This window comes from Ursus arctos, unplaced genomic scaffold, assembly GCF_023065955.2.
Source record: "Ursus arctos isolate Adak ecotype North America unplaced genomic scaffold, UrsArc2.0 scaffold_28, whole genome shotgun sequence".
In the NCBI taxonomy this organism is placed as follows: Eukaryota; Metazoa; Chordata; class Mammalia; order Carnivora; family Ursidae; genus Ursus; species Ursus arctos.
Genome location: NW_026622963.1, coordinates 32,366,414 through 32,393,242, shown reverse-complemented (window position 1 = coordinate 32,393,242; position 26,829 = coordinate 32,366,414). Strand labels below are relative to the sequence as shown.

Here is a 26,829-nt window from a genome sequence, read left to right as displayed (position 1 = left end):
GAAAAAATATAGAGCTATTTTACTACTAGAGACGCATTTTCCAAAAGCAAGGGGGTCTTGAAGGGACAAAGACTTTGGGGACATTCCTGCGAAAGTGGCCACCGGGAGCTCCAGTCCCGCTCGGCCAGGTGGGCAGCCCTCAGCGGGCTCGAATTCGCTGGGAAAGCAGGTAGAGCTCCATCGTCGCCCTGGCGTCCTCCACCGAGCTGTGTCCAAAGCGGCTGTTCTGCAGACACAGGTACAGGGTGGGGCTGAATGCAGAGACCCCGTGTGGCCCGGGCCTTCCCCGCTCACACCCCGGGTTCCAGGGCCCCGAGGTGGGTCAGTGGTGAGTCTCCCCAGGCTTCTGATGGCCGGCACTCGGCAGGTGGCTGGGGCCGGCCTGGCTTCCGCTGTCCGCCCCGGAGCCGGGGCCCTAGGCGCAGGCGTGGCCAGGCACAACTTCCAGCCTCTGGAGCACCGGGCTGTGCCCTCCAGGTGGGGACAGGGGGCGCTGCAGACCTGCTGTCAGACACAGGGAGCTCCAGGGCACCGGGCACATATTTAAAAAAAAGGTCAAAACGATGTTTCTGAAGTGCAACCTCAGTGAATCCAGGTGCTGACCATTCTGTCCTGGGTCCTGTGTGCCACGAGGCTGACAGAGGGACCCAAATTTGGCCCCTTCCCTGAGACCCACACAACTTCCGGTAGCCCGGCCAAGGGGTGCCTCATACCTCAGGCTGGGGCTCCTGCTCTCCCCTCCCCGTCCCCCTCCACAAAGACCCACCCTTCGGACTCATGCACACCTGCCCTCCTCCCCGCCCCCCTGTTCTTCATTCCTTCGGGCTGATACGCCACCGTCCCTTCCGCCAAGAGTTGCTCAGGCACAGGGCCCAGCCCTGCTCAGCCATGCGTCTCCAGCACCCCGTCCAGCCTGGCGCAGAGTACGTGCTGATAAATAGCTGTTGACCGGGAAGGCCCCCACATGGAGCTGCGACTGCTAGTGTCAGGCCCACCGCCCTCAGTCCTGCCACGTCGGTGATCTCCCAAGCGCCAGCACCTGGGTGCCCTCGCCTGGGGCTTGCTGGAGATGACAGGTGCTGAGGAGTGGGGGGCCCCGGGAGCGACAGCAGCCACGCCTGATGGGAGCTGTCAATACCTCCACTCCCGGCATAAATCTGGGGTCTGTGGGATTGCCCAGAGGCCCGCAGTGGGGTTCAACTCCAGTTATCCATGGAGTAACTGCCTTGAGTTTAAAAGCACACACAAGAAATCTTCATTGGGTGCCTTCCCTTCCCTGCCTCTCATCCTCGCTCTCCCAGCGCGTCCTGGGGTCACCTCTTGAATAAGCCTCCTGCACTCTGGTCCTTGTCCCAGGCCGGGGGCCAGGGAAGCCCAAAGACAGCACCCCTCCTTGCCGGCAAGCCCATGGCCTCTCAGGACTGGGGGGGGGGGGCAGGTGGAAGGCAGAGCATCTTTGGGGCCCAATGTGGGGGTTCTGGAGCCCCTGGGGGATGTGAGAGCCTTGTGGTGGTAAGGGGGCCCCCCCGGAGCCCAGGGAAGGCAGGGGGTGCTCACCTGGATGCGGCGGCCGAGGAGGCGCTCGCTGAGCACCCGGAGGGACACCTGCTTGCGGGACAGCAGGTTGGCTTCCCACTGCAGCAGCTTGTCGGTGGACGTGTCGTAGACGGAGTAGTGGCTCATGTTCTCTTTCAGCGCCTGGAAGTCGTGCTTCAGGTCGTGGCCCACCACCAGCTTGCCTCTCAGCAGCTGCAGGATCTGGCCGGAAAGACACGCAGCCCACGCCTCACGCAGGGTCCTCCGCGCGGGTCTGGGGCAACCGCAGGAGGCAGCCGCTCCTCCACTTGCTGCGTGACTTTGAGCAAACTGTCCCCCCCCGGGCTTCCCACCTGTCCTCGAGAAAATGAGGAGACTAGACCGGGCCCCTCCTCACGCTCAGTGGTTTAGGTATGTGCCAAAGGCGCGTCCCTGACTCCTTCCGTGGCTTCCACGTGTGACAGGAGTGGCTGCTGCTGAGCGTGTTCCACGTGCCACGCTAAGTACGTCACATATATTAGGTCACCTCGTCCTTTCAACAACCCTCCTGCGGCGAGCGCAACCCCGACCTCGCACAGATGCCCACGCCCTAAGCCCCAGAATCCACGGCCGCGTTGCCGGGCAGGGGGGAGTTCAAGTTGCTGACGGGCTTCAGGTAGAAGACGACCTCCCGACAAGGGCCGTCACCTGGATTACCCACGTGGGCCCAACATAATCGCAAGGGCCCTTCTATGTGGGGGTCAGTGATTTGCCCTGAGGACTTGACAAGCAGCTGCTGGCCTGGATGAGGGAGGAAGGGGCCGGGCGTCAAGGAACAGGGCGGCCTCTAGAAGCTGGAAAAGGCAACGAAACGCACCCTTCCACAGAGCTTCCAGAAAGGAACGCAGCCCTGGCCACACCTCGATTTCAGCCGTTGAGGCCCGTGGCAGACTTCTGAACTGTGGAACGGCGAGCACGTGTGGTGCCTTCAACCACCCAGCTTATGGTTTGATTACGGCGGCCATAGAAATCGAGCGGATTTCAAAACAAGTTTGTGGATCCCTTGGCACCTCCGCTCTCCAAAGATGGAGCCCAATCCCCCTCGCCTCCAGTGAACGTGGGCCAGCCTGTGTGACTTCTGACTTCTCTGGGGGCCAGTCCCCCAGCAGCCCTGAGCTACCCCGAAGCCACCTGCTGGAGACCCCGCAGGGAGGCGGACAGCCATGCCTGAGGGGCCCCGGCGCCAGCCACTGGATGGCTGGGCAAGCGGACCTCCCAATGATTCCGGCTCCGGGCCTGCGGGACGCCCGAGCCACCCAGCAGGCCCCACCGGCCAAGCCCCGTCCAGATTGCAGGTGCACGAGCAAAGTAAATATTGACCTTGTTTGAACCACTATGTTTGGAGGTGATTTGCTAAGCACCATTAGATAAGTGGGGCAGTCACAGAGCTAGTGAGTGACAGTGGCAGAGCCAGCCTTCAAAACCAGCAGCAAAGCCACACTCAGGAGCAGGCCTGCTCTGGGCCTCCACCAGCCACGCAGCCGAGCTTTGGGGAGCAAGCCCTAAAGTACCCTCACGAGTGCCCAAGCCCACCGTCTTGCCTCTATCCTGACTCCTTTCCCACGGTGGCCCTGTGGACAGCGTCCTACCTTGGGCCACATGGGCCACTCCCCCTTTTATACCTTGGCTGCCATTGGAGAGGATGCGAGGGGGATCTTGGGCGGAGCTGCGTCAGGCCCTTGCCGGAGGGGCAGCTTGGCGCTCAGGCGCCCCTTTGGACAGGTCTCTAACAGTTTCTGCCCTGTCTTCTGTGCCTGGGGGAGACTTCTGACATGGCTAACACCCTCCCGTGTCTGCTTCTGCATCTAGTGGCCTCCTGGGACATCACGTGGGGCATTACGCACTCTCCCTTGGCCACCACAGGATCACTGCAGCCACTCTACAGAAGGGGAAGCCAAGGCTCAGAGACATGAGGCGACTTGTCTGGGGGGTCTGTCCATCTCCCGTCAGCAGGCAGTGTCACCAGCCTGCCCATCACCTCCTCCCCCGTTCCCGTGGTTTTGTCAGTGTGTCGGGGCCACCGCTGGACAGAGCCCACAGTCAGCCTGGGGACTAGGGACGCTCACTTGAGGAATGGAGCTGGGCTGGTCGGATGGACACGGGCTGCTCACACTTGGGCTGCGGCATCCCCCCGTGAAGCCCCAGACATCTGGGATTCTGGATTCCGCATTTCTACGGCTGGTGCCGCCGCTGCTGCTCAGGGCTCACGAGTGGTGAGGGCACAAGGCCTCAGCAGCAGCTTGAGTCCTGTGTGTGGAGGAAAGCACGGTGGCCAGCACAGGGCCGAGCTGGGCAGCCGGCGGTCACGCACCTTTCTTGCTGACATCCTTTCACGTTCCCGAACAATGTGGCCTGTTTTCCCCCAACGAGGAGCTGGCTCGGGCCCAGTTCACACAGAGCCCTTGAGGGACTGTCTGCCATTCCAGAAAGGGCAGCCACGGGTCCCAGGCTCAAGAAGGCCGAGTCACTGGGAGGTGGATTCCTGGGAACTTAATCACTTCTGGAGCCCAAGGGTCCGGGGGCGGGGGGTGGGGGTAGGGGGCCTATTGTCAGCACCATGGGACTCATGATGAGACAAATAAAATACGAGGAGTGGACAAGCAGAAGGAAGAGGAAGCCGGGAAAAGAGAAGAATCTATTTGGCGGAGAGGTGCCAGCAACTTTTCAGACCAAGGATGCTGGGCCCTGGGCAGGAAGAGACTGCTGGTCCTCGCTGCGTGCTCTCAGACAGGTCCAAAACCACATGTGGACTTCGGTTCCCCATGTGTAAGGTGAAGGCTGGGAGAGGTGAGGCTCCAGCGGCCCCTTCGCAGCCAGGGCACCACCGGCTTCCTGAGGCAGGGCTGGGAGGGAAGTGGGGGGCCTGCTGAACCCCAGGGACGGGGAGAAGGCGCCAGCTGGCGGGACCTCAGGGCTGCGTGACCTGCTTTGGCTGCGGGACCTGCCCTGAGTCAGTGTCAGGAGGCAGGTGTGTCAAACACAGGGGGCAGAGTCTCAAATTCCTGGAGAGGGCAGAGTGGGGAGGTGGAGGGGCAGTCACCCATCTGCTCTCATCACTGGCCCCGGGCCAGGGACTTTCCTCACCTCACCTGGGCACCCCTCAGCATGAGGATTCCAATTTCCCTGCCACAGAGGGGGGACTGGGGGCCAGAGAGGTGGAGAGGCTTGCCCAGGGGACACAGCTGGTGACTTAAGAGCTGCAGTGAGGTGTCCGGATCTGCCTGACCCCGTCCCTATCACTACAGTTGTCCTTGTCACCACCTGCTGAGAACCTAGTTCAGCATTAGTAATGTCAGAGTGGAGAGCGATGCTGGACCCCGGTCAGCTCTCAGTGAGGATTTCCTGAAGCAGGAATGGGGCCCCTATGAGGCCAGAATCATCAGACCATCTTACCAACAGGCAAAGGGGGACACAGAGTGGCGTGTACCCGTGTCCCATGGCAGAGGGGTGATGGCCAATGGCAGGTGTCAGCCTCTAGCCTCCTTCCACTGCATTCCTGCTCTTGTTCCAAGTATTCCTGAGATGTGTCTGATCAGAAAAATCACCTGGGGTCCTTGTTAAAAATCCAGAGGGCCAGGCCCTCCTGTCACCTTCCTGAGTGGCCCCAGTGCCCTTCTTCCTCCGGCCCCCCGCCCTGCTCTGCAGGTGCGCCCGCCCTGTCTGTATCCCACAAGGCTGCTTCTGCTGGGGGAAACCTGGATGGTGACATCATCCTCCTCCATCTGGCCAGGCCCCACAGACACCGGCCCAGTGGCGGGGCCTCCACAGGGCACTTGGCCCAGGCAAGGGCAGCTGTACGGGAAACAGCTGTAGGAGGCCTCACTTCTGCTGCGTTTCCCTCCTAAATCGGGAGGCTTCATAGTATTCAGTTGGTTTGTTTGCCAACTAAAAATGTAATTATCCCTCCCCGAGGCCGGTCATGGGTAGGTGCTACTCAACAGACTGGGTTAACATTAAAAGAGCATTAACTTACAAAAATAAACTATAAGCAATTAAAAATTACTGTTAGAAAAAAAAACACCAAAAACCCAGCATTAACCCACCAGGTGAGAGCCCTGAATCTGAACACCGAGTTGTAAGGACACTGTATGTCCTTAAGCAAGTCGCTGCCCCTCTCTGGACCTGTCTCCTCATGGGTTCTCTCCCGCACTGACAGCCTGATTTGTGGGGCTCAACGTGGGCACTATCGATACTTCTTCAGTGTGTGTGTGGCCAGGGGAGGGGCTGTGTTGTGCATTATAGGATGGTTTAGCAACATCCCTGTCCTCTCCTTACTGGATGTCAGGACCCCTGCCCCATTTATGACAACCAGAAATGTCTCCAGATACCGCTAAATGTCCCTTGGGGGGCAAATCACTCCACATTAGGAACTGCTGCTCTGGATGACGCTCAGACCTAGAGGTTTCAGAAGGTAACAGGCAGTAACTTCCCGCTATAAAAGTAATGTAACCACATTACAAAAAATAAGAGAGAAAGGAGTGGCGGGATCCCATGCACAATCTCAGTGCCCTACGGCAGCAACCCTCCTGGGTGGATGGGGTGGGGCTTGGTGGCTCCCCAGAGCCCTGCTGGCTGCCATGGGCTGGTCTATGGCTCACCACGACCAGGGCCCACTCGCCGCTCCGGTCGGAGGAAGAGACAGGTGGGTGAGCAGCGTTTGAAAGTTGCCTGCGTGAAACCAAGGCCAGGTGAGCCCTAGACTCACCTGAGAGGGGTCACACAGCCCTGGGGAGTCGGATAAATGGCTGACAGGCTTCTTCCCTTTGAGAGCCCCCCCAACACATGTGGGGACCCGTGAGCCCAGTTTCTGACTTGGGGATTAGAACATATGGGTGATAGAGTGGATCGAGCTGCATCTGTGTCCTTGGTCGTGAACACATGACAGCTATTGCCTGTACCACATCTTCACGCACAGGCTGTGCCCGACACTGTCCCTTACACACACTGGACACTTAGCACTCAGCGAGCACTTTTATACACGTCGATCATGGGATCTCACGATCCCAGAGCAAATTCTGGAGCCCGAATTTGGATCTCTGCTACCCCTTCCTTGGACAGCTTGCTCAGCCTTGCGCCTCAGTGTGCTCATCTGTAAAATGGGGTAGTGATGCTGGTTAACCACCTCCCAGGACTCTTGTGGGAGCAACGGCAGCGGTGCGTGGAAAGTGCTGAGGACAGAGCCAGGACACGGTGCTGGGTATACGCGCACTGCTTCCCCCACCCTGTGTCACAGAAGCTCCTACCGAAGGGCACAGAGAAGTTTAGCCACAAGCCAGAGGACACAGACCCACGTCCACACACGTCTGATGACAGGGCACTTGCCCTCCGGCCTCAGGCTGCGTGTGTACCACCGCCTCTCGGCAGCAAAGGCCGGCAGGAGGACAGGGGCGGTTTGTTCCACCCAGCTGCCAGAACGCCTGTATTTTGTGAAAATCAAGTCAACTCCAACCCCACAAACATTCTCAGGGTACCCTCCGTGCGCAAAGCACACCATCCAGTCTGGGGGCAGGATAAATCACACCGCACCACGTGGCACTAGGCGGACCATGCGTGCGGACAGGCAAGCTTTAAGTACAGAGGCCATAGCAAGAACTAGAGGTGCCCACACGGGGAGGTGCGGATGGCGGGCAGGGTGGGGAAGGGCATCACAGAGGACTCCTCTGGCCGGGGCCTGCCAGCGTGGTAGCAGATCGAGGGGCAGGGATGGGGGACAGGGGGAGAGTCGGGGTGTGGCTGGATGGTGGCTGAGCTAGGAGGGAAGGCAGGAAGGGCAGGTCGGGAGGGTTTGGAGGTCCGAGAGTGTTGTGCTGGGGGACCTTGGGCAATGGGGAGCCATGGGAGGTATTTGAACAGTGGAATGGGGAGGCTGTGATCTGAGCCAGGCCTGGGGAAGTTTCGCTGGCACCAGGTGGGAGAGATTGAGAGCAGGCATACCTGCTGTTCAGGCAGAAAACGAGAGCCGGAATCTAAGACCATGGTTCTCAAGGGAAGTCAGAAAGGGGACTCGGACCTATCATCTGGGGTCTGCCCTTCTTTCTCCATGGGCACAGCAGCCATGGGCCCGGCACTGTGCTTCGGGCTACAGGCCACATCACGACAAGGCCAGGGAGGAGGCATTAGCACCCCCTGTCACTGATGAGCAAACAGGTTCAGAAAGATTCGAAAACTTGCCAAAGGTCACACAAACCACTGAGTGACGGAGCAGGAGCAGGAAATGTAAACCCCAGATGTGGTTCAAAGGTCTGCCTGGTCTATAGATTCTTGGTTCCCTCTCTGAGTGGTTTCTCAGTGCCTGCTCTGGGCAGGGCTCCGAGCTACACGCGGGAAGCCTGGGGCCTGGCATAATCTCCTGCTGAGATCCAAAGCTTCTGCGCTGAACCTGGATGGGGACCTAGGCGGCGCGACGCCCAGGCCAGCGGATGTGAGCAGCATCTCCCTGCTGCCTCCTCTCCCCCTGCTCTGGGCTCTCCTGCCCTTTCTGCCGCTCTGCCAGCGAGGGGGTGGGAGGCCGGGGAGAGAAGGAGCAGGAAGGACGGAGACACACAGTCCACCTGACTGCTCAGTGGGGATCTGAATGTGGGGGCTCCCGCCGTGTCCCTGGGCCTCCTGCTGACCCCTGAACAGCCAACCCACCTCTTCCTTATGTGCCTTCCCCTACTTGGTGACTCCCCTTTGGCCACCTCCATCCTAACATTTTTTCCGTCCCAGTCCTCTGTTTGCTGATACCCCCCAGGGGACTCTGACTCGCCCCCTATTGACATCTCTTTCCTCACTACCATCTAGCCTCCCCAGCACCCCCCATTCCAGTCTTCTCGAGACTTGGGTTTGATCCTGCCATGCTCTTGCTCAAGAATCTTCCATGGCTCTCTGTGGCCCACTGGGTTGCGGACACAGGCTCCGCCCACCCCTTGCAAATACCACCAGCCTCATGGAGTCTTTCCAGTGCCATGCAGATGTACTGCACCCCCAGCTCAGGGCTCCCCGGCCTCCTCTTACTACCTATAGGACAGTGCTGTCCAGTAGACAATACCATGAGCCACATATGTAATTTTTAAATCATCTAATCACCATATTTGAAAAGGTAAAAATAGGGGAAGTTAGTTTTAATATGCTTTATTGAACCTAATATTCCAAAATACTATCATCTTACCATGTAATTGATATAAAAAACTATTGAGGTATTTTATGAATTTTTTAATACAAGTCTTTGCAATCCCGTGTGCGTTTTAACTTACAGCACATCACGGTTCGGACCAGCCACTTCTGGGGTGCTCACAGCTGCATGTGGCTCGGCGGGCCCCTACTGGATGCACAGCCCTAGAGATCTGAGGCTGAGCTCCGAGTCCTGACCACCTTTGGTTATGGGAACCTTCGCGAGTCACTTAGTGTTACTGGTTGAATTGTGTGTGCCCTCCCCCAATTTATATGTTGAAATCCTAACCCCCAGCACCTCAAAACGTGACTTATTGGGAAATAAGGTCATTGCAGATGCAATTAGTGGAGGCCATCAGGGCCCTAAAACAACAGGACCGCTGTCCTTACAAACGAGCAACGGGGGCACAAAACACGCACACGACGAGAATACCATGCGAACAAGAAGGCAGAGATTGGGGTGATGCTTCTACGAGCCAAGACACACTCAGGACTGCCACGACCCCCGGACGCTGGGGGAGAGACGCAGCACGGACTCTCCGGCACAGCTGCGGAAGGAAGCAAGCCTGCCGACACCCTGAGCTCGGACTTCCAGCCTCCACGACCACGGGACTTCTGTTGCTGGAGCCCCCAGTCTGCGGTACTTCAGTACAGTGGCCCCAGCAAACAACACACTCAGTTCAAGCAGGCCTTCGTTTGCGCATCTGTGATATGGGGCTAACAGACAATCGTGAACAGCTAACCTTTCTGGAGTCCTCATCTAGGCACTCTCTCTAGACACTTGCTCAATCCTCACGATAATCCTGTGAAATTGCTACTGTTCTTACACCCAGTTTCTGTTCCAGAGGCCACCCGAGCAACTTGCCCGAGGTAACTCAGCTGAGTCACCAGCCAGGATTCAAGACTGGCCCTCTTAACTCTGGGTTCACAGCTCCCGAGAACCCTCCTGGCGGCTGTCCCGGCAGGTGGGAGCGAGCCCCAGAGCGCCTGTGCTCAGGAAGCAGGAGGCATTGTTGTTTATGTTCTGCGTGTATCTCCAGCGGCCGGAGCCCGGCACGCATGCAGTGTGTGCCGCTGAGACAAACCACGGTCCTCTGTGCTCCTCTGGGACTCCCCCCAAGCCCCAGCAGCCCAGACACTGATGAATTTACTTGTGTTTCTCAACTTTCCCAGAAGTGACTAACGCTGGTGCAAGAAGAGGTTGAGTTTGCTTTCCATCCTGTGACTCAGAGAAACAGAAACAGAAACTGGGGCCTGAACAAGTCATCACAATTAGGTGAGCCAGGAGGGTAGGAAATCTTGGGGCCACAAACTGATCTCAAGCAGATGGAAGCCCTACCGTGGGTCTGGATGCAAGCTCTCCCCTCGGCCCAGGGGCTCCGGCCTGTTCTCCAAGACCGGGAGCCCCCCACCAAGGGCCCAGCCAGTGAGAGCCCGTTTCCTCATTTCCTCCTGGGGCTGACCAGGGGCAGCCAGGGTAGAGAAAAGAATCCCACCATGGGGAACATCAGGTGGGACCCAGTTCCCCCATCACAAGGCCACCAAGGTGGACCGGATGCCTTGAAGCCTGCTCCCAGGTGTGAGTCTAGGCTGAGGGCAGGAGGCCTTTGCACAGATGCCCTCGTGCTCCCTCGTGCAGAGGTGGGGGGAATCTGCCACATCTGGGGTCACAGGTCACAGATCTGGCACCTGCGGAAGGTGCCAGGGAAGTGTGCACCTGTATGTGTGTGTGGGGGTCCGCGGCCTCCCCGCCACCCCAGCCTGGCCGGTGGACGGCCCTCCACTCACCTCCCGCCTGGCCACGGCGAATGGCCTGGCCGCCTCCATGTGCCAAGGCGTGATCCCGCTGACCGGGGTCCTGTAATCAGTGATCTCCCCCTCCGGCCGGATGAACTCGTCGTAGAGCACGGTGCCGTGGACGTCCACGAGGCTGCAGCGAGCTAAGCCGCTCTCCCGGCCGGGCCCCAGCCCCACCATCTCGCAGTCCATGGCCACCACCTCCAGGTTGCTTGCCATGCTTCACCGGGACCCGGACCCTCAGACGTGCTGGAGAGGGCAGGCAGGCAGGGCATCGCTCAAGGGCCAGCCACGGGGCCAACACCCCGCCAGCCTGTGCCCTCTGCCCTGTTTGTCATGAACACCACCCGGCAACAGGCAAAGCCGGCCTCTTCCCACCCCGCCCGGCTTCCTGAGCCTAGCGGTCCTGGGGCCTCAGGACCAGCAGGCCCCCTGCTTCCACGCCCCCCAACCCCCACCGCCCCAGCTCCCACTCACCTGCCTGCCTCTGCTGCCTTCGGCTCACGTCTGCCTCTCTGGTGCCACTTCTCCGCTACTGCAGTCACTCTGAGCTGTGACTCATCTCTGACTTCACGCCGGGAATCCCGACCCTGTTTCAGTTTCTGGTTTGTTATCAGGTGAAGTCAGGGGCGCGGGAGGCCGGGCACATGGGCTGGGCTGCTGGCAGCCTCCCCGTCCTCGCCGCTCGCCTTTACCCCTGTCCCCCGCCCCGCCAAGCGCTTGTGCTTGGAGCCCTCCCCTTCTCTGATAAGGCGGCTGATGAGAATCGAGTGGATTGCCACACCTTCCTTCCCTTTCTCACCCTCCGCCTGCCCCGAGAATAAACATTCCCAGGATTGGAGACCACAGAATGTCCCACAACTTCCGGGGCCACTACCAACCTGACACTCAGTGACATCTCTTATGGGGGCAGCAGGAGCCGGCTCTTGGGACATTGAGGCTATTAATAGGGAGGCATGAGAAGGTTGGGTGTGAGTGGGGCTACCCGCCCCCCACTCAGGGAAGTCGAGGAGGTCGGGAGGGAGCCCCTAGAGTCTCCAGTGCTTCGGGGTGTCTCAGAATCCACCATCTGTCTGCCGTCAAAGGGCTCCGCCTCCAGCCAGGCTGAGGACTAGGAAAAGAAAGCCTGGAAGGAGCCCCCCACCAGTCTGGCCACACACTCCACCCGCTCCCAGGCTGTACTCTGACCTCTTACAATGGTGCCTGACACATGGAGAGCACTCGGTATTTATTGAATAGATGAATGAGTTACAGCTACGATAAAAACAGAGCGAGCTTTCAGGGAGAAGCCGTCAGCACGGACTGCAGTGAGGCTCTTGCCTCCTGCCGCAGACCCACAAGGGCTAAGCTTCGAGCTGTGGGATCTGATTGCCCCCAGATGTCACCAAGACTTGTGGCTTGGAAAGGAATTTCCCCAGGTCCCTGGTGCTCTCACCAAGTGATGTCTCACTGTAACAGACCTCAAACATAACATCAAGTCCTGAAATATGTCTAAAGGATAAGGCATTGTTTGTTGATTGTCGTTCAATTGGTTTGACTTTGAGATATGAGATTATTTGGGGTTCCCATCCCAAATGAGCAACTTTTGCTTGAATTCAGACTGTTTGGGGACTTTTTGTGGCTCAAATGCATAAAGGATTATGACTCTGATTTAGGGAGATGAAGCAAAATGTGTTTACGTGAATATCCATTGAAAAAGTAACCCCTGAAAGACCCAATGGAGACGTTTCTGCTTCTACAACCCCCATAGGGACCCCACGGATCTCACCCCTTCACATTGCTGGCCTCCTCGGGTCTCAGACAGAACATATGCCCACCCGTCCTGTTCTGTGCCCCGGAGTCCTGCTCTGTAGTCACCAGCCCCACATTTCCCCTTTGCCCTGTCCCACCTGTGCATCAGCTCCCGGGCCTTCCTGCCTCCACCTTATGCCCTGCTCCACACTGTCCTTCAAATCTGAAAAGATTTCGTTTCCCCACATCTATCTCTTGCACTGTTTGGGACAGCAGTTGGCTCCAGAACCTACAGTCATTTCCTGTTGTCCAAAAATAAAAAGCAAACCTCAACTCCCATGCAGTTTCCGAGACCCCGTCACCTGCTCCAGTGGCCTTTCCAATCGCATCTTGCATCACTGTGCACACCTAAATCCGGGGCCTTTGTGATTCACGCAGTGCCTCCTACAGACACGCCCCCACCCCACCCCCGGGGTCCTCCCATTCCGGGCCCTAGGGCCAGCAGGGCAGGATCGGGTCTCTGGTCTCTGTCTTCGGTCCTGCTGCAAAGGCCAGCCCCTCTCCACACCTTCACCACCCCTCCTTCCCTCCTCCCACTGCACTGGCTGTCTGTTCCCCAGGGCCTGGGCATGTGCTAGCCCAGCTCGAAAGCTCTGCTTCCAGGTTATCTACCCAGTTTGCTCCCTCTCCCTCAGGCCTCCCACCAAGGCCTTTTCTGACTTCTATTCAAAACTGTACCTCCTCTCGCTTCTGGATTTCTTCTGTAGGAATAATCAGCGCCATCTGAAATACTGTGTATCTCACTTGTTCATTCACTGTTCCTGCTCCCACTTGTTTGGTTTGCTGCAAGGCCCCCAGCCCCTGGAGCCCTGCCTGGGTCCTGCTGAATTTTTTCCAAGGTATTGTGTGCACTGAGGTTAGACACAGGCACTGTGCAAGCCCAGGGGAGGAATCCCTGACCCAAGCCAGGGAGGGGCTGCTCCTAGATTGGATGCTCCCCCCGGCCCCCCACCCCAGGTGCCCAGACCCAGCCGGCAAATCTTAGGTCGGGTGACCGAAGGAAAATGAGTCACTCAGGGCAAACCTCTCAGCCTTACAAGACACACGTCCTATCTCACATGGCCCGCCTGTGGCCGCACAAGGTACAGAGGCTGCCACTGTGTGGCCCCAGGTACAGGGCACAGGCCAGGAGGATGATTCATAACAGTGGGTCAGACACCACTCCCTGCAGGTACCCTGACCTTTGAATTCCTGTTCAACCATCTGTCTCAGCGGGGCCTGTGCTCCAAAAGGCGCATGTGTGAATTTCTCAATCCCGTGTGGCAGGTAGAAGCGTCTCCATCGAATGTCAGCAATTTCATGTGGGTCATGCAAAAGTGCTAATGGGATACATTTTTAAAAAGACATAAAAAGTGAAAAATGAACTATATATCAATAAACACGCAAAAGAGGTTCAAAATCTCTACTCGTTAGGGAAATGCAAATTAAAACCAAATTAAAACCCCACGCCCACTAGGATACCCTACCAAAAAAAACCCCAAACAGAACAGAACAAAACAAACAAACAAAAATAACAAGTGTGGGTGAGGATGTGGAGAAATGGGAAAGCCTCTGGGCTGTGGGTGGGGATGCAAACTGGTACAGCCGCGGTGTCAGACAGCACGGCGGGTCCTCCAACACTCCCAACACAGATCCACCAGAGACGATCCAGCAATCTCACTTCTGGGTCTGCACCCATGGGAACCGAAAGCAGAATCCCAAAAATACTGCACACCCACGTTCACAGCAACATTATTCACAACCAAGCGGGGAAGTCACCCAAGTGTTCACTGAGGGCTGACTAGGGTCAACAGAATGCGGTCTATGCGTCCAAATGATTATTCAGCCTTAAAAGGGAGGGAAATTCTGACACATACTACACATGGATGAACTGCGAGGGCCGTACGCTAAGTGAAATGAGCTAATCACAAAGACAAAGACTGTATGATGCTACTTATATGGGCACCTGGTCAGATTCAGAGAAACAGAAAGTGGAAGGGTGGTGGTCCGGGGCTGGAGGGAGGGGGGAGTCAGGAGTTCGTGTTTAATGGGCAGTTTTTGTTTTGCTCGATGGCAAAGCTCAGACTGGCTGTACGACAATGTAAATATTCTCAACGCCACGGAACTACACCCTTAGAAACGGTCAAGTTGGTAACTTGCATGTTAGGTGTATTTTATCACAATTAGAACTAAACATTTTCTTGGCAAGTGAGTACATAGCCTCAGAAGAAACAAACTTTGTGCTCTACAATAAGGCAGTTATAAAATTAAAAAAACCAAAACCACGTAAATTCTGTAGCTCTAGAATGTTGTCACATCCCAAAGCATCACTTGAAAGCTCCCACCTCAACGGCCGAAGCGCCCAGCAAGACTCAGTGCCCCAGCACCCCCGATCCCTCCACCAAGCCGCGCTCCCACTCCAGCCTGACAGTTCAGAAAAGGGCCCTTCACCCCCTTTTCTAATTGAGTTTTATTCCAGAACAAATGGTTTTACAACAAAGCTGATTTTAAACCCGGTACATTTCCCCACTGGTAACAGCTCCATCTTCCTTCAACCCAGAGCCCAAAGAATCAAAACTGCGGCCTCGCCGGGCTGTGAGTCTGGCGCCAGCTACAGACTTGGAAGGAGTCCAGAACAAAGCGCTGGAGCAGGCCAGCCGAGGTCGATGCCTCCGCCGGCTCCCTGCTCCGCAGACGGGGAAGGAGCTGGGGACAGACACCTTGGAAGTGGTGTGGTTTCAGCAGTGTCTCTCAGTTCCCCGCCCTGCTGCTTGGGTCAGACTGACATAAAACCACTGTCATTTCCTGCACGCAGAGGAGGGACACCGAGTGTACACAGGTCACCCAGCCGCAGGGAGCAGTGAGGACCCGGCTCCCCAGCACCTCCATGCTGTGTCCTTGGACACTGTGCTGAGCAGTCAGCACTGATCCCCACGACAACCCTGTGAGGTAGGCTGTGGCATCGTCCGCATTTTACAGAGGAGGAAACGGGCTCAAGAGTGAGGTCACCTCCTTGCTCAAGGTCTCACAGCTATTAAGTGGCAAGCAAAGATGGGGCGCAAAGGTCTGTGCGGACCTGAGCTCTTGGTTAACCTCAATACTCCCAAACTGCCCCTTGGGAAACACGGAAAGAGGGGTGGCAGATGAGATCCTGACAGAGAAGTATCTAGAGAGTTGGAGAAAACCCAAGAACCACGATGACTGTGGATCCAAGTGACTGAGGGGACACCAGCCCGAGTGTGGACACACTGCACGGCTGCCCCTGCCTGGCCCTCACCCCATGGACACGCACTCTGCCCCCCTACACACTGGGGGCCTTGCTCTTAATAAAGAAGGTCCCTTGGCGGTAGCTCTGCACAGGGTTCCAGAAGTCAAACTGCTGTCTTGTTTCTCAGGCTTGTGCTTAAGAGCCTAGTGCCCGAGCTGGGTCAAAATTAATACGCCAGGGTCTCCCCCCGAAGCTTAGCCGCTCTCCCTCCTCTCAGAACTGTGCCTGGTGACTCCTGGTGCCAGCTCCCCACGAGCTTGTGGGCTCCGCCAGTCCGTCGCAGCCGAGCACTGAGTTCCCACGATGGCGACAGCCAGAGTTCTAGTTCAGAGAGAAAGGACAGGAATGTCCCGTAGAGTGGCCTTAATTCCGTAGGTTCAGGGCACATTCGTTCTGAACCTGACAATGCCCGTGGAGGAAGGGGAGGGCAGTAAGAGAGGAGAGCTTTACCCCAAGTCACTGAGCTAACACCCCAGGGAGGAGACGTCACCCCTCAGGTAGCACAGCGTGGGGGTGGGGAAGGCCAGTGACAGCTGGGCTGGTCGGCCGGCACACGCCCTCCTCCGGCTGGGTCCTCAGAGCCTGCCCACCTGACGTTTCCACAGTGTCTATAAAGTGCCATTAGCAAACCCCAGGAGTCGGGGGTGAGTGCCCACAACAGCCCTGGGAGAGGGAGCCAAGAGGACAGATGGTCCCAACTGCCCGGACGCTGACAGCAGGCGAGCCACATCCCGCCCTGCGCGGATGACACACCCAGGGCCCTCCTGGCCCCCCTGCACCCGACTCGCTCCAGCCGGAGGCCGCCTAAGAGCCTCTCCTGCCTCACTCCCTTCGGTCCTGGGCCTCCCCCGTTCCTCCGCGGGGGCCCTGGGCCAGGTCCTCGGGCCAGTACTGGTCCTCCATGTACTGCTCCATGTCCGTGCTGCTGTCGGGCTCTCCGTCCTCGGGCCGGGGCGGGAGGCTGCGGGCCTCCTGTTCCTCCCACCGCACCTCCACCAGCCGGTAGAGCTCCATGGCCGTGACGGCGTCTTCCACCGACGAGTGCCCGTGCTGGCCGGCCTGCGGACGACAGCCCTCGTCACCCACCGCCCGAGGTCCCAGCTCTGGTGTGTCCTCTCGGGACGGGTGTGAGGGGCTCGGGAAAGGGGGGGGGGGGCGCAGGTCTGGAAGAGCCCAGCCCGCAAGCCTGTGGCTGGCTGTCACAACGCGCTGGGGACGAAGGAAGTGCGGGACACCGTGCTTTCCCCAGGTCCCCCGGACGGGGAAGGAAGGAAACGACAGCAGCCGGAGGCGCAGCCCGCCGCCCCGACGGGCCGTCCTCGCCCCGCCCGCTCCGGCCCGCGCACCTGGATCTTCTTGCGCAGCAGCTGCAGGGCCAGGTCCTTCAGGGAGACCCGGGCGCGCGTGTGGAGGCCGGGCTGGTGGAGGAGGCTGGGCACGTAAGTGGTGTCCCGGGTCTGGCTCCGAGGGTGGACGTACTTGAGGGCCTGGAAGTCGTTGTGGAGCGCGTGCCCCACCACCACCTTGCCCTTCAGGAGCTTGAGGATCTGGGGGCGGACAAAGGCGCGGGAGGCCCCGCCGTCAAGGAGGCCCAGGACACGTGCTGCCGCCCCGACCGCTGGGGCGTGGAGCCCTGCGAAGGGTGGCAGCCCGGAGCGGGGAGCCTCGAGCCCCACACTCAGCCACGCTGCCTCAAGTCCGAAGCCTGGCCCTGCGACTTGCTGCGACCCGGGGCGCGCGTCAGCTCTCTAACCCACCAGAGTGCACTCTCCTCGGGCTGGTTTCGAGCGTTCGGGGAAGCCACGCGCGGAGAACGTCTCCTAGTTCATCAGTACAAGCAACCGTGTCCTGCTCGCCGTCCTGTCTCAGCCTGGAAATCCTCACCGGCCTCCCCCACCCCACCCAGCTCTCCTGCCAACTCCTCTTGAGGCCCGTCTCGGCTGACACGTCAGGAGGCCTCCCCCACGACTGCCCCAGCGACGTGAGGACCCTGTGGTGGAATGCATTCGTCACATGTGCTAAGTACACCTTTAGCTCTGGCGCGGTCTACACACCAACCGTCCATGTCAGCTCAGCGTGAACACCAGGGACCATGTCTGACTTGACTAGCGGTGCTCCCTGGAAGCTCCGCACACAGGAGCTGATGGACAAAGACCCACTGGCTGACGTCCAGAGAACCGGGCCGGCCCCAGAGATGAGCCCAGAACAGCAGCCTTTGTGAGCCCCAGCAGACACGGCCCCTCCTCGGTGTCCTGTCCCTCTGCCCCTCTGCTGCAGGCTCCACTTCCCACCCTGGAAGCCTCGGCTCTCGGGCTCAGCACTCACCATGTGCACAGCGTGTGCCCTGCCTTCCATGCTCCTCGGGCCCCAGGGAGGCCGCGTCCAGGGCCACAGGCCTGCAATGCCCTCCAGCCCTCGGCGCTGAGCCTGGCTCTCCTGGTCACCGCCGCGGACCCCCGCAGCTCGCTTCTGTTGGCCGTGTCCAGCTCATCATGAAACCCAGCTTTCACAGCAGATGGAGGAGGTGCCATTTAGACTTCCGTGGGGGCACATGCCACCACACTTCAGTCGCACGCCGCACAGCACGGGGCGGGAAGGGATCAAACACACTCCATACTGGCTGAGTCGGAGCAGACAAGAAACGGTCCTGTTCCCGGAGCCCCACCAACCAGGCCAAGGGAAGCACCGAGGAGTTGGAGGCTTTGCCGCAGGCCTCCCTTCCTGTTGCTGCTAATCCCGAGCAACGCGCTTCGTAAATCATCCCCAACTTTCTGAAAGACATGCTTAGGCCTTATCTCATGTGAAAAAGGGGGACTCGAGACCACTTGTACCAGCGTTTCCCAAATTTACCTAATCCCGAGAATAACCCAGAAACATGAAGCAGTTCTGCTATCATGCTTATTAGGAACATGCATATTCCAACATGATTGCTATATTAGGACACTATTGGAGAATAATGCAAAATTTCACCTTCACCTATGCATGATTTTGCCCTTGAGAAACATTTAAGTGAACGAAGCATCCAGGGGCACCTGGGTGGCTTAGCTGGTTAAGCATCTGCCCTCAGCTCAGGTCATGGTCCCAGGGTCTTGGGATCGAGCCCCACATCAGGCTCCTTGCTCAGCGGGGAGCCTGCTGCTCCCCCTGCTTGTGCTTTCTCCCTCCCTCCCTCTCTAATAAATACATAAAATCTTATTTAAGAAAGAAAGAAAGAAAGAAAGAAAGAAAGAAAGAAAGAAAGAAAGAAAGAAAGAAAGAAAAAACGAAAGAGAAAAAGCTGCACGCAGCTAACCTGAGGCACATGGGAACATACAAAACGCACACGCCTCCAACAGCCCCCAGGCAGCTCCCAGTTCACCTGTGGGATGGGCCACCGCCACCTGCACCTGACGCCTCCACTGTCTCATTTCCAGGAATGCCTGCGACCGCGCCACCATCATAGAAACCGCAACTTTCCTGACACCCACTTCACAAGCAGACACCAGGATGTTTTCAGGTCAAGTGCCCCCTTACTGAAGTACTGACGCACGTCTTAACCACCTAGCACGTGCAGAACGGGGCTAGCGCCGTCATTTGGTTTCTAGCTTTTTATCTCGGGGGTTCTTATTAGGAGGTGCTTTGACTGTTATGTTCCTAATGCCACATTCCCCATAAGCTCCGAGGTTTTCGTCGTGCAAGTTGGCACAGCGTGATGATTTCCAGGACCACACACATCAGAGCTGTCCCCAAGCCCACAGGGGTACGAGATGAGAATCTCCATGGAAGGATCTGGGGACAAAGATCTGAGATTGTTAACAAGGCTTTAGGGGCTTCCTACGGTCAAGCACCACTGGGGATTCCAGGTACATTAGTGCAGTTCCAACCACTAATTTATCTTTTTCAAAGCACCAAAAAACTAAGAAAATACAAGGAAACATTAACGCCTGAAGGTGACAGGACTGTGGGCCTTACAAATTCTAAACAGATACGTAGTACTCTTACAACAGAAGGGAAAATGTAGGGGCGCCTGCCTGGCTGGCTCAGTCGGTTAAGCGTCTGCCGTCGGCTCAGGTCCTGGGATGGAGCCCCACATCGGCTCCCTGCTCGGTGGGGAGTCTGCTTCTCCCTCTCCCTCTGCCTGCCGCGCCCCCTGCTTGTGCTCTCTCACTCGCTCTCCCTCAAATATTTAAAATATTAAGAAAAGAAAGAAAGAAAGAAAGAAAGAAAGAAAGAAAGAAAGAAAGAAAGAAAGGAAAGGAAAGAAAAGAAGATGTAACATGTGAGCGGTTCTACACCTTACAAGCATGGCACGGTCTTTCCGTAAACATTATCACGTTGGACCACCGCAATCCTTACACGGAGATGGGTCCAGATTTTAGGCACCCTTGCCTACAGAGAAGGAAGCCACAGTTTAAAGAATTTAAGTAACTTTCCCAAAGTCTCTCGTTTCCTGTGACTAAGTGGCAACTCAAACCCAGGGCTGCCCTTCCCTGGCCGTCACCCACCCACACAAGCCCCCACTTCCGCCCTCACCTCTTTCTGGGCCACCTGGAAGGGGATGGCCTTGCGCATGTGCTGCCGAGTGATGCCACTCCAGCGGGTGCGGTAGTCCACGATGGGCAACTCAGGCCGGATGTACTTGTCATAGAGGACGTCGCCATGGTAACTCACCACAGAGCAGCGGGCCAGCTCGCTCACCCGCCCTCTGGGTCCCGTGCCCACCATCTCGCAGTCGATAGCCACGCACTTGCTGGGCGAGGGCCCCGCAGAGTCCGTGGGGGTGGGCTTTCTGCTCCATGAGGCACCTCCGGATTCATTCCTCGGACGCTGCGTCCCGCTGCTGGTGGCTTCAGGGCCAGGCAGCGCCCCCGACGGCGCGGGCAGCGGGGAGGATCGCAGCTCTGGGGACATGCTCAGCAGCCCCTGCTCCTGCAGCAGCGCCTTCCGGGCCATGAATCGCTGGTGCTGTCGGCTCCTCCTCTTGTGCTTTCTCCGAAGCACATCCTTGGCATGCAGGCTAGCCAGGGAAGGGCAGAGGCACTGCGCAGACTCAGGGCCTTCCCGGGGAACCATCCCAATCAGCTCACCGCTCGGGGAAAGCGTGACCCGGGGGCTGCTCTGCCAGCAGGGCGGCGCTCTGCAGAGAGAACACACAGCGCAGAGGGGCCCCGTGAGAGGTGTGCCGCCCCTGCCCCCACGCTCACCGCCGGGCCGCCTGGGAGCCCTAGGCTTGTCTCGGCCTCCCACACTGAGTCCATCCAGGACCTTGTGGAATCATCACGGCACTGAGTCAAGCCCACGTGCAAATCACCGTTCTAAGTACTTTACACGGAATCGCTAAGTATTCCCAACAACCCGAACAAGTATGATTATCCTCACCTCACAGGTGAGAAAACTGAGCACAGAGGTTAAGTAACCTGCCCACGCAGTAAGACGGGAGAGCTGATTCGCACCCAGGATCCACGGTCTCAGCCTCCAAGCCACAGCTGACCTCCAGGAGCATCAGCAGCAACAAGTTGTAGAGAGGCACAGATGCGGGAAAATCCAGGCTACAGCAGCAGTGTGTGTGTGTCTGTGTGTATATACAGACACACACATACACACACACACACACACACACACACACACAAAATCCCATTTTTAAATTTTAAAATTTATTTTAAGTAATCTCTACACCCAGCGTGGGGCTCAAACTCATGACCCCGAGATCAAGAGTCCTGTGCTCCTCTTGACTGAGCCAGCCAGGCAACCCAATTCCAGTTTTTTAAAAAACAAAGAATCCTTTGTGAAAGCACAGACCCTCAGAAACTGGAGGGAAAAAAATTCACAAGAGGCTCACGACGGCCGTATTTTCGGTACGTGTTACCAGAATAAGGGAGTTTATTAAGCGACTTCCTACTTCACCCACCGCAAGAGCATCCACACAGTTCTCAATAGCCGGGCACGCTGCTAAGTCACCACTGACTGCGGCAGGGGTGTGGTCAGGCTCGGCTCACGGGAAGGACAAACAGAAAAGGCAGTGCCTGCAGGTCCCTCCATCCCGAGCACCTGGAAATGTCTGAAGTTCATGGGGGTTTGCAAATCGCACGCACAAGGCCAGCAGCTGCCCAAGAGCGAGGGGCCTGCCTGGAAAGCTTCACTCGCTCGCTCAGTCAGCAGGCACATTTTCAACAGACCAGAAAACCAGGGCTTTCAAGTCGGCAGAGCAGAGTTTTAACTCGGCTCTTTAGAAGTTACCCGAACTGCTTAGCTTCTGGTCCCCTGCATGCGAAATGGCCCTACTACCACCTTTCCTGAACACGAGATGACACGACACACGTGTGCTGGCTTTGCACACATGACATCCAGTAAGCGCTCAATTACCTCCTGCTCCCCCTCCCCCAGACAGGCTGAGACTCTCCTCAGGCTGGCAGCCAGCTCTTCCCAGGCCAAAGCTGCCTCGGCCCCGACTCCCCGCCCCTCCCAACCCACAGGCCTTTCCCTTACCTGTCTTCCCACTCGCACACCTCCTCTCCTGTCTACACCTTCCAGGAAGCCCTGTGGGACAATCCCTGATCCCACTGGGTTGCAGAGCCGCCCTGGGGCTCCCTGGGGTCCCAACCGTGCCAGGTGCTGAGCACAGAGGAACAAAGGCGGACCCTAGACTCCAAGAAGCTTAGCCTCAGCGCAGAGACAGAAACAAAGCACAAGGCGTGTGCGCGGCTGGGTCAGAAGTGCTAGGGAAACAACAGGCTGGAGGATGATTCTGGGAGCCTTGCTGGAAGAGATTAAATCTCTGTGAAGAGGAAACAGTAACCCTCCAAATGACAGGGAGATGAACTGGTGGCCGCGGCAAAGGCCTGAAAGAGAAGGAACCTAGGGCTGAGGAAGAGGGGTCCGCAAGTAGCCTGATGCCAAGGGGACGCAAAGCACGAGGTGAGTCATGGCTGGAGGAACTGTCCCCTCTTCCCTTTTTACCACTTCACCTTCTGTCCCCACTCTGGGAAGGCCACCACACGCCATGGTGGTCCCACCCTACACCCGTAAGCCGGTGTCCCCAGACCACTCTCTGCTGATCAACTGAGGGAGGCCCAGAGCACCCGGGGAAGTCACTGACTTCCTGACCCCAGACATTTGCAATCTAGCCGGGGAACAAAGAAATTCACCCCTCCATGCCTGCCAGCACAACCGCAGAAGAATTTACTACACTTTAAGACAAGAGTTAAACAGCGTCTACCTCAAAGGCTCTGAAGGCCGGGATAGAGAAGTGTGTCTCTGCCCCTCCCCCAACAGCCAGCCCGGGGCCTGGCATCAAGCAGGTCCTCCTCGGAAGTGTGTGAAGGGAGCTGAGGCCGGGCTTGCCACCTGCCAGACTGTGGGGCTCGCAGGGCTGGAGGTGACGGGGAATTCAGGGAACTCCACATTTGGCAAGGAGGCTGTCAGACTCTCACCACGGTGTGTGCTCGGGACGGGAGCAGTGAACGAAGGACAGACTCACCAGGCCGAGCACTGGACAGACGGAAACGCCGGGTTAGTGCAGCGTGGCAGTGGAGGGACATGTTGAAGGGTTTCAGGAAGGTCTGCCAGGAGCACAGAAAGGGAAGAGCATCCAGAGAAAAGGCAGATACAAAGTCCAGGAGGCAAAGCGCCTCCACTGTGAGAGGGGAAGGAGGCCCGTGGAACAATGGAAAAGGAGGTTGTGGGTGAGGAGACGGGGTGGAGGGAACAGCGAGGGACCACTGTTTCTGGAAGGGGGATGAAAGTTTGGGCATGATGCGGGGATTGATGGGGAACAGGATCCCTACTGCCTTATAGCAGGAGTTCTGGAGAAGAATCTGAACAGCGGCAGAGTTTAAGAGGCGTGGGGAGGAGTGCTGCTTGGTGATGCCAGGGCGAGGCATGGTGACCCATCCTGACTCATCCTCCCTCCGGCTGGCTCATCCACTCCCCAAGAAGCCGTCTCCTTTCAAAAGTGCACGTAACTAACATCAACATCCTCACCTCGACAAGTCACAAATTCGAGCTGACGAACACAGAAGCTCCATTGGCCCCAGGCCAGCAATGGGGAGAACTGGGCCCTTTCCCTTCTCTGAGAGGGCTCCGGGCCCTGCAGGTCAGGAGCTGAGCCTGAGAGCAGGGTCAGCGCCCTTCCTTGACCCTGCCGGCAAGGTTTCAAAGAAGCCAGAAATGAAGTTCCCTGAGAAAAAGTGGCCTTGTGTTTCCAGAGCTGAAAGCAAGTGCTCTTACTCCAGGCCCTGACCCTGCTGACCTGTCAGAACCAACAATTAATTATCTAGGACATGCCTCACCCATCCTGGGCCCCAGATAGGAGCTCAGCAAGGTCGGAGAGAAGTGTGGCTCAAATAACACAACAGTTTCGGTAAGGACACATCTCCCACCAGCCGGAACTATCTCTTTGGGGATCAGCAGCCATCTGGCCTCCGGGCAGGGTTTGTGGCCTAAGGCAAGGACCTCAGCAGCATAATCCCCAGAGCAAAGGCCCCAAAGGAGCCACGAAGTCACAGTCTCCAGCGGTGGCAGGGTTACGGACCAGCTGGCTGATGGGGAAGGCGGCAGGCGGTTGTAGGCCCACTCCTTGCTGCCCTGGTCCTAAAAGCTAGATGGCCTGGACCAAGTCACCAACCCCTGACCACAAAACGAGGGTTTATTAAAACCGAGGGTGGTACTAGGTTTGGGGCTTCCCCCAAAGCAGTTAGAACGTCTGTTTAAAACGCCGATCCTCAGGCCTACCCCCCACGCTGTCCTAACTGCCATTTTGGGGAACGGGATCTGAGAAGCTGTATTTTGCAGAGCGCGCGACCCCACGCCCGAGCCGTGGTACCAATTATCGCCCGAATTTGAGAAAACCGGGCTCGCTGAGATCCCCCCGTGCTCCTCAAAGTTCCTAGCAAGGCAAGGAGAGCCGGGAGCCCCGCACCATCTCCCCCGGCAGCCCGCGTTTCCCGAGGGGCGCCGCGGAGGAGGCCCGGCCTCAGCCAGGGAGGGACTCGGGCGGTGGTCACTCGCTGGCCGCAGCGGCGGGGCCGAGCGGGCCAGGCCGAGCCCCAGCGCCCAGCTCCCAGCGCCACCCCCGCAGGCCCCAGAGCCCGGAGCAGGGCTGGGACGCGGCACAGGCGGCACCCGGGACCGGGCCTGCACAGCCGCGGGCCCCGAGAGCCGCTTGGCCGGGTCCCGGGCGTCCCTCACCGCAGGCCGGAGACGGACACCGGGCGCGGCCTCCGGGGCCGGGGAGACGCCGCGCCAGCCCGCCCGAGCCCGCCGACCCCAGCAGGGTCCCCGAGATCACCTGAAGCGCGGCGCTTGCCCTCCGGCCCGCACGTGGTGTCCAAGCAGCCCGCAGCTCCCACATGCCCGGGCAAGCCCCGCTCCGGCTGCCTGCCTATTGGCTCGCCGAACTGCAGCGCCCGCCTAACGCATCTTCTGATTGGCCGGTAGCCTGGCTCGCGGCGGATAGGTGCAGGGCAGCAGAGGGGGCGGGGATTCCTAAAGGGGTGTGGTTTGTGCCGGGAGCCGGGTATTCCCCCGAGAAATTTTAAACCAACCCGAGGGGAGGGGTGGCTCCCGTGTCCCGTTTCCCTGTGTGTCCCCCAACCCCAATCCACCCCTCTCCCTGGGTCGGGATGTGGCCCCCTACGAGCTGCGTGCCACTAAACGCGGAATGGCTTACGGACACACCCACGTTTGCAGAATGGGAATGAATAGCCTCTACGTCCTCTATGTCAAGGGGATTCAGTGAAATAATAAACATGAGGGGCACTAAAAAAAGATTTTTAAAGTCAGGTTTGCTCCTTCGGCGCTAGTCTTTCATTTATCCCTTTGTAATACTTTCTTCCTAAGTGGTGAGTTCCTACTGTTGGCTCAGCCCTGGGATACGCAGGAAAAGTACAGTCCTTCAATCTCCAGTTGCTCGAGGTCTGGCTGGGTGACTGATAATTCTCTGCGACGTTAATACTAACGAGAACAATAATAAACAGTTCACATTTATTATGTGAACACCACTGTGTGTCGGGCAACCTACATATATAATCTGCACAAGGACTCCGTGAAATATGTACTATTATTTCTGTTTTACAGTTAAGGAAATTGACACTAAAAGAAATTAAGAGGAAACAGCTAAGGTCCAAAGACCCTTACCGAAGCTCCCTCTTGCAAGCAGAGGGCATTGCAAAGGTACCCAGAAGGCCAGGGCTACCTGTGTCCAGGAATCTGCCACTTCTGACTGGAATATAGATTTGAGGGAAGCAGGACAAAAGACAAGGCCACTAGAGAGAGGAAGCCCTTCTACTCAGCCTTCTGGTGGCTTTGGGGAGCTAGGAGGAGTTTAATCCAGAGCTCCCTCTGGGGAAGCCCCCTCTGACTGCACAGCAGGGAGGAATTGATTAGGTCTGGAGAAAGAGGGGTTGAGGGTGACTGTGGACATTCAGGCAAGATAAGATCCCTGGGGCCAGCGTGGTGGAGAGGATGAAGAACTTGGTATGGATTCCAGAGCTTCTTAGGAGGAAACAGCGATAGGACAGAGAGTGGTAGGGAAGAGGACATAAGGTCTTCAGACACGGACATTTTGTGAGAGCTGTAATTCTGGGGGCAAAGAGGGTTTTCAGGGACTCAGTATCCAGATCCTCTACTCCCACAGAGCTGGGCCTGAGCACAAGCCTGGAGTCCTTGAAGTTTAGCCTCCTTCTTCCATTTTATAATGAGCTCCCCTTTTATAACGAGCTCCCCTTTTATAAGGAGTCTCCAGCTTTACAAAGGAAAGTCTCATGCCCACACTCGTGTTGAATCTTGTCCCTGCTGCTTTACCCTGGGAAATAAAAGTCTCCAGGGAGGAAAAACAATAAGGCAGTTCTAAATATGGGTTATTACTGAGGAGTGGGCAAGAAACCCACTCCTAAATATGGGTTATTACTGAGGAGTGAGCAAGAAACCCACTCCTAAATATGGGTTATTACTGAGGAGTGGGCAAGTCAGATGGTTTCTGATTCTCTTTCGCTGTGATCCAAGGAGGATTTAATCATGATGTCAGCTAATAGTTTGTTTAAAATATATATTTTTGAGAATAAGTAATTATCAGGAATTAAAAGAACTGAGAGACACTGACAGAATAAACAACCTCTTTCCACTTCTATCTGCTTTTTATGTGAACAATGCTTATCAGGGCTTACAAAAGGCCCAAACGCTGTCTCGTTCTTGGAAAAGTTAATATTCACCCCTGGATCTACAAACTTACTGAAAAAATAACTGGCTCAACCTACCTCCTTAAGAGACATATGTTCAATAGCCTTCTAATG

At 57.3% G+C, this 26,829-nt stretch overlaps 2 protein-coding genes across 3 annotated transcripts; both read right to left on the bottom strand.

Annotated features, from left to right (window-relative positions):
- On the bottom strand, positions 1–24,913 carry ISG20 (interferon stimulated exonuclease gene 20). The gene is made up of 5 exons (XM_026510441.4): positions 24,828–24,913; positions 11,002–11,114; positions 10,516–10,773; positions 1,558–1,758; positions 1–226 (listed from the first exon to the last, which is right to left on the bottom strand). Exons 3-5 carry the CDS (start codon positions 10,741–10,743, stop codon positions 140–142), a joined length of 516 nt encoding a protein of 171 aa, XP_026366226.1. The 5' UTR covers positions 10,744–10,773; positions 11,002–11,114; positions 24,828–24,913; the 3' UTR covers positions 1–139.
- Positions 14,750–24,912, bottom strand: AEN (apoptosis enhancing nuclease). Of its 2 annotated transcripts, none has more exons than XM_026510439.4 (4): positions 24,828–24,912; positions 20,075–20,678; positions 16,909–17,109; positions 14,750–16,621 (listed from the first exon to the last, which is right to left on the bottom strand). In XM_026510439.4, the coding sequence occupies exons 2-4, from the start codon at positions 20,612–20,614 to the stop codon at positions 16,385–16,387; spliced, it is 978 nt and encodes a 325-aa protein (XP_026366224.2). In that variant the 5' UTR covers positions 20,615–20,678; positions 24,828–24,912; the 3' UTR covers positions 14,750–16,384. The 2 variants fall into 2 exon arrangements, with proteins under 2 accessions (XP_026366224.2, XP_057159706.1); XM_057303723.1 differs by lacking the exon at positions 24,828–24,912 and adding an exon at positions 20,921–21,937.
- Positions 24,914–26,829: the final 1,916 nt, after the last annotated feature.

Excerpts from the sequence above, each read along its gene's own strand:
- ISG20 (XM_026510441.4), bottom strand. The coding sequence starts at position 10,743 with ATGGCAAGCAACCTGGAGGTGGTGGCCATGGACTGCGAGATGGTGGGG. Across the intron at positions 1,759-10,515 it reads TCGCCGTGGCCAGGCGGGAG|ATCCTGCAGCTGCTGAGAGG; the intron begins GTGAGTGGAGGG and ends CTTTCCGGCCAG. Across the intron at positions 227-1,557 it reads TCCTCGGCCGCCGCATCCAG|AACAGCCGCTTTGGACACAG; the intron begins GTGAGCACCCCC and ends CTGTGTCTGCAG.
- AEN (XM_026510439.4), bottom strand. The coding sequence starts at position 20,614 with ATGGTTCCCCGGGAAGGCCCTGAGTCTGCGCAGTGCCTCTGCCCTTCC. Across the intron at positions 17,110-20,074 it reads TCCAGGTGGCCCAGAAAGAG|ATCCTCAAGCTCCTGAAGGG; the intron begins GTGAGGGCGGAA and ends GTCCGCCCCCAG. Across the intron at positions 16,622-16,908 it reads TGCTGCGCAAGAAGATCCAG|GCCGGCCAGCACGGGCACTC; the intron begins GTGCGCGGGCCG and ends TGTCGTCCGCAG.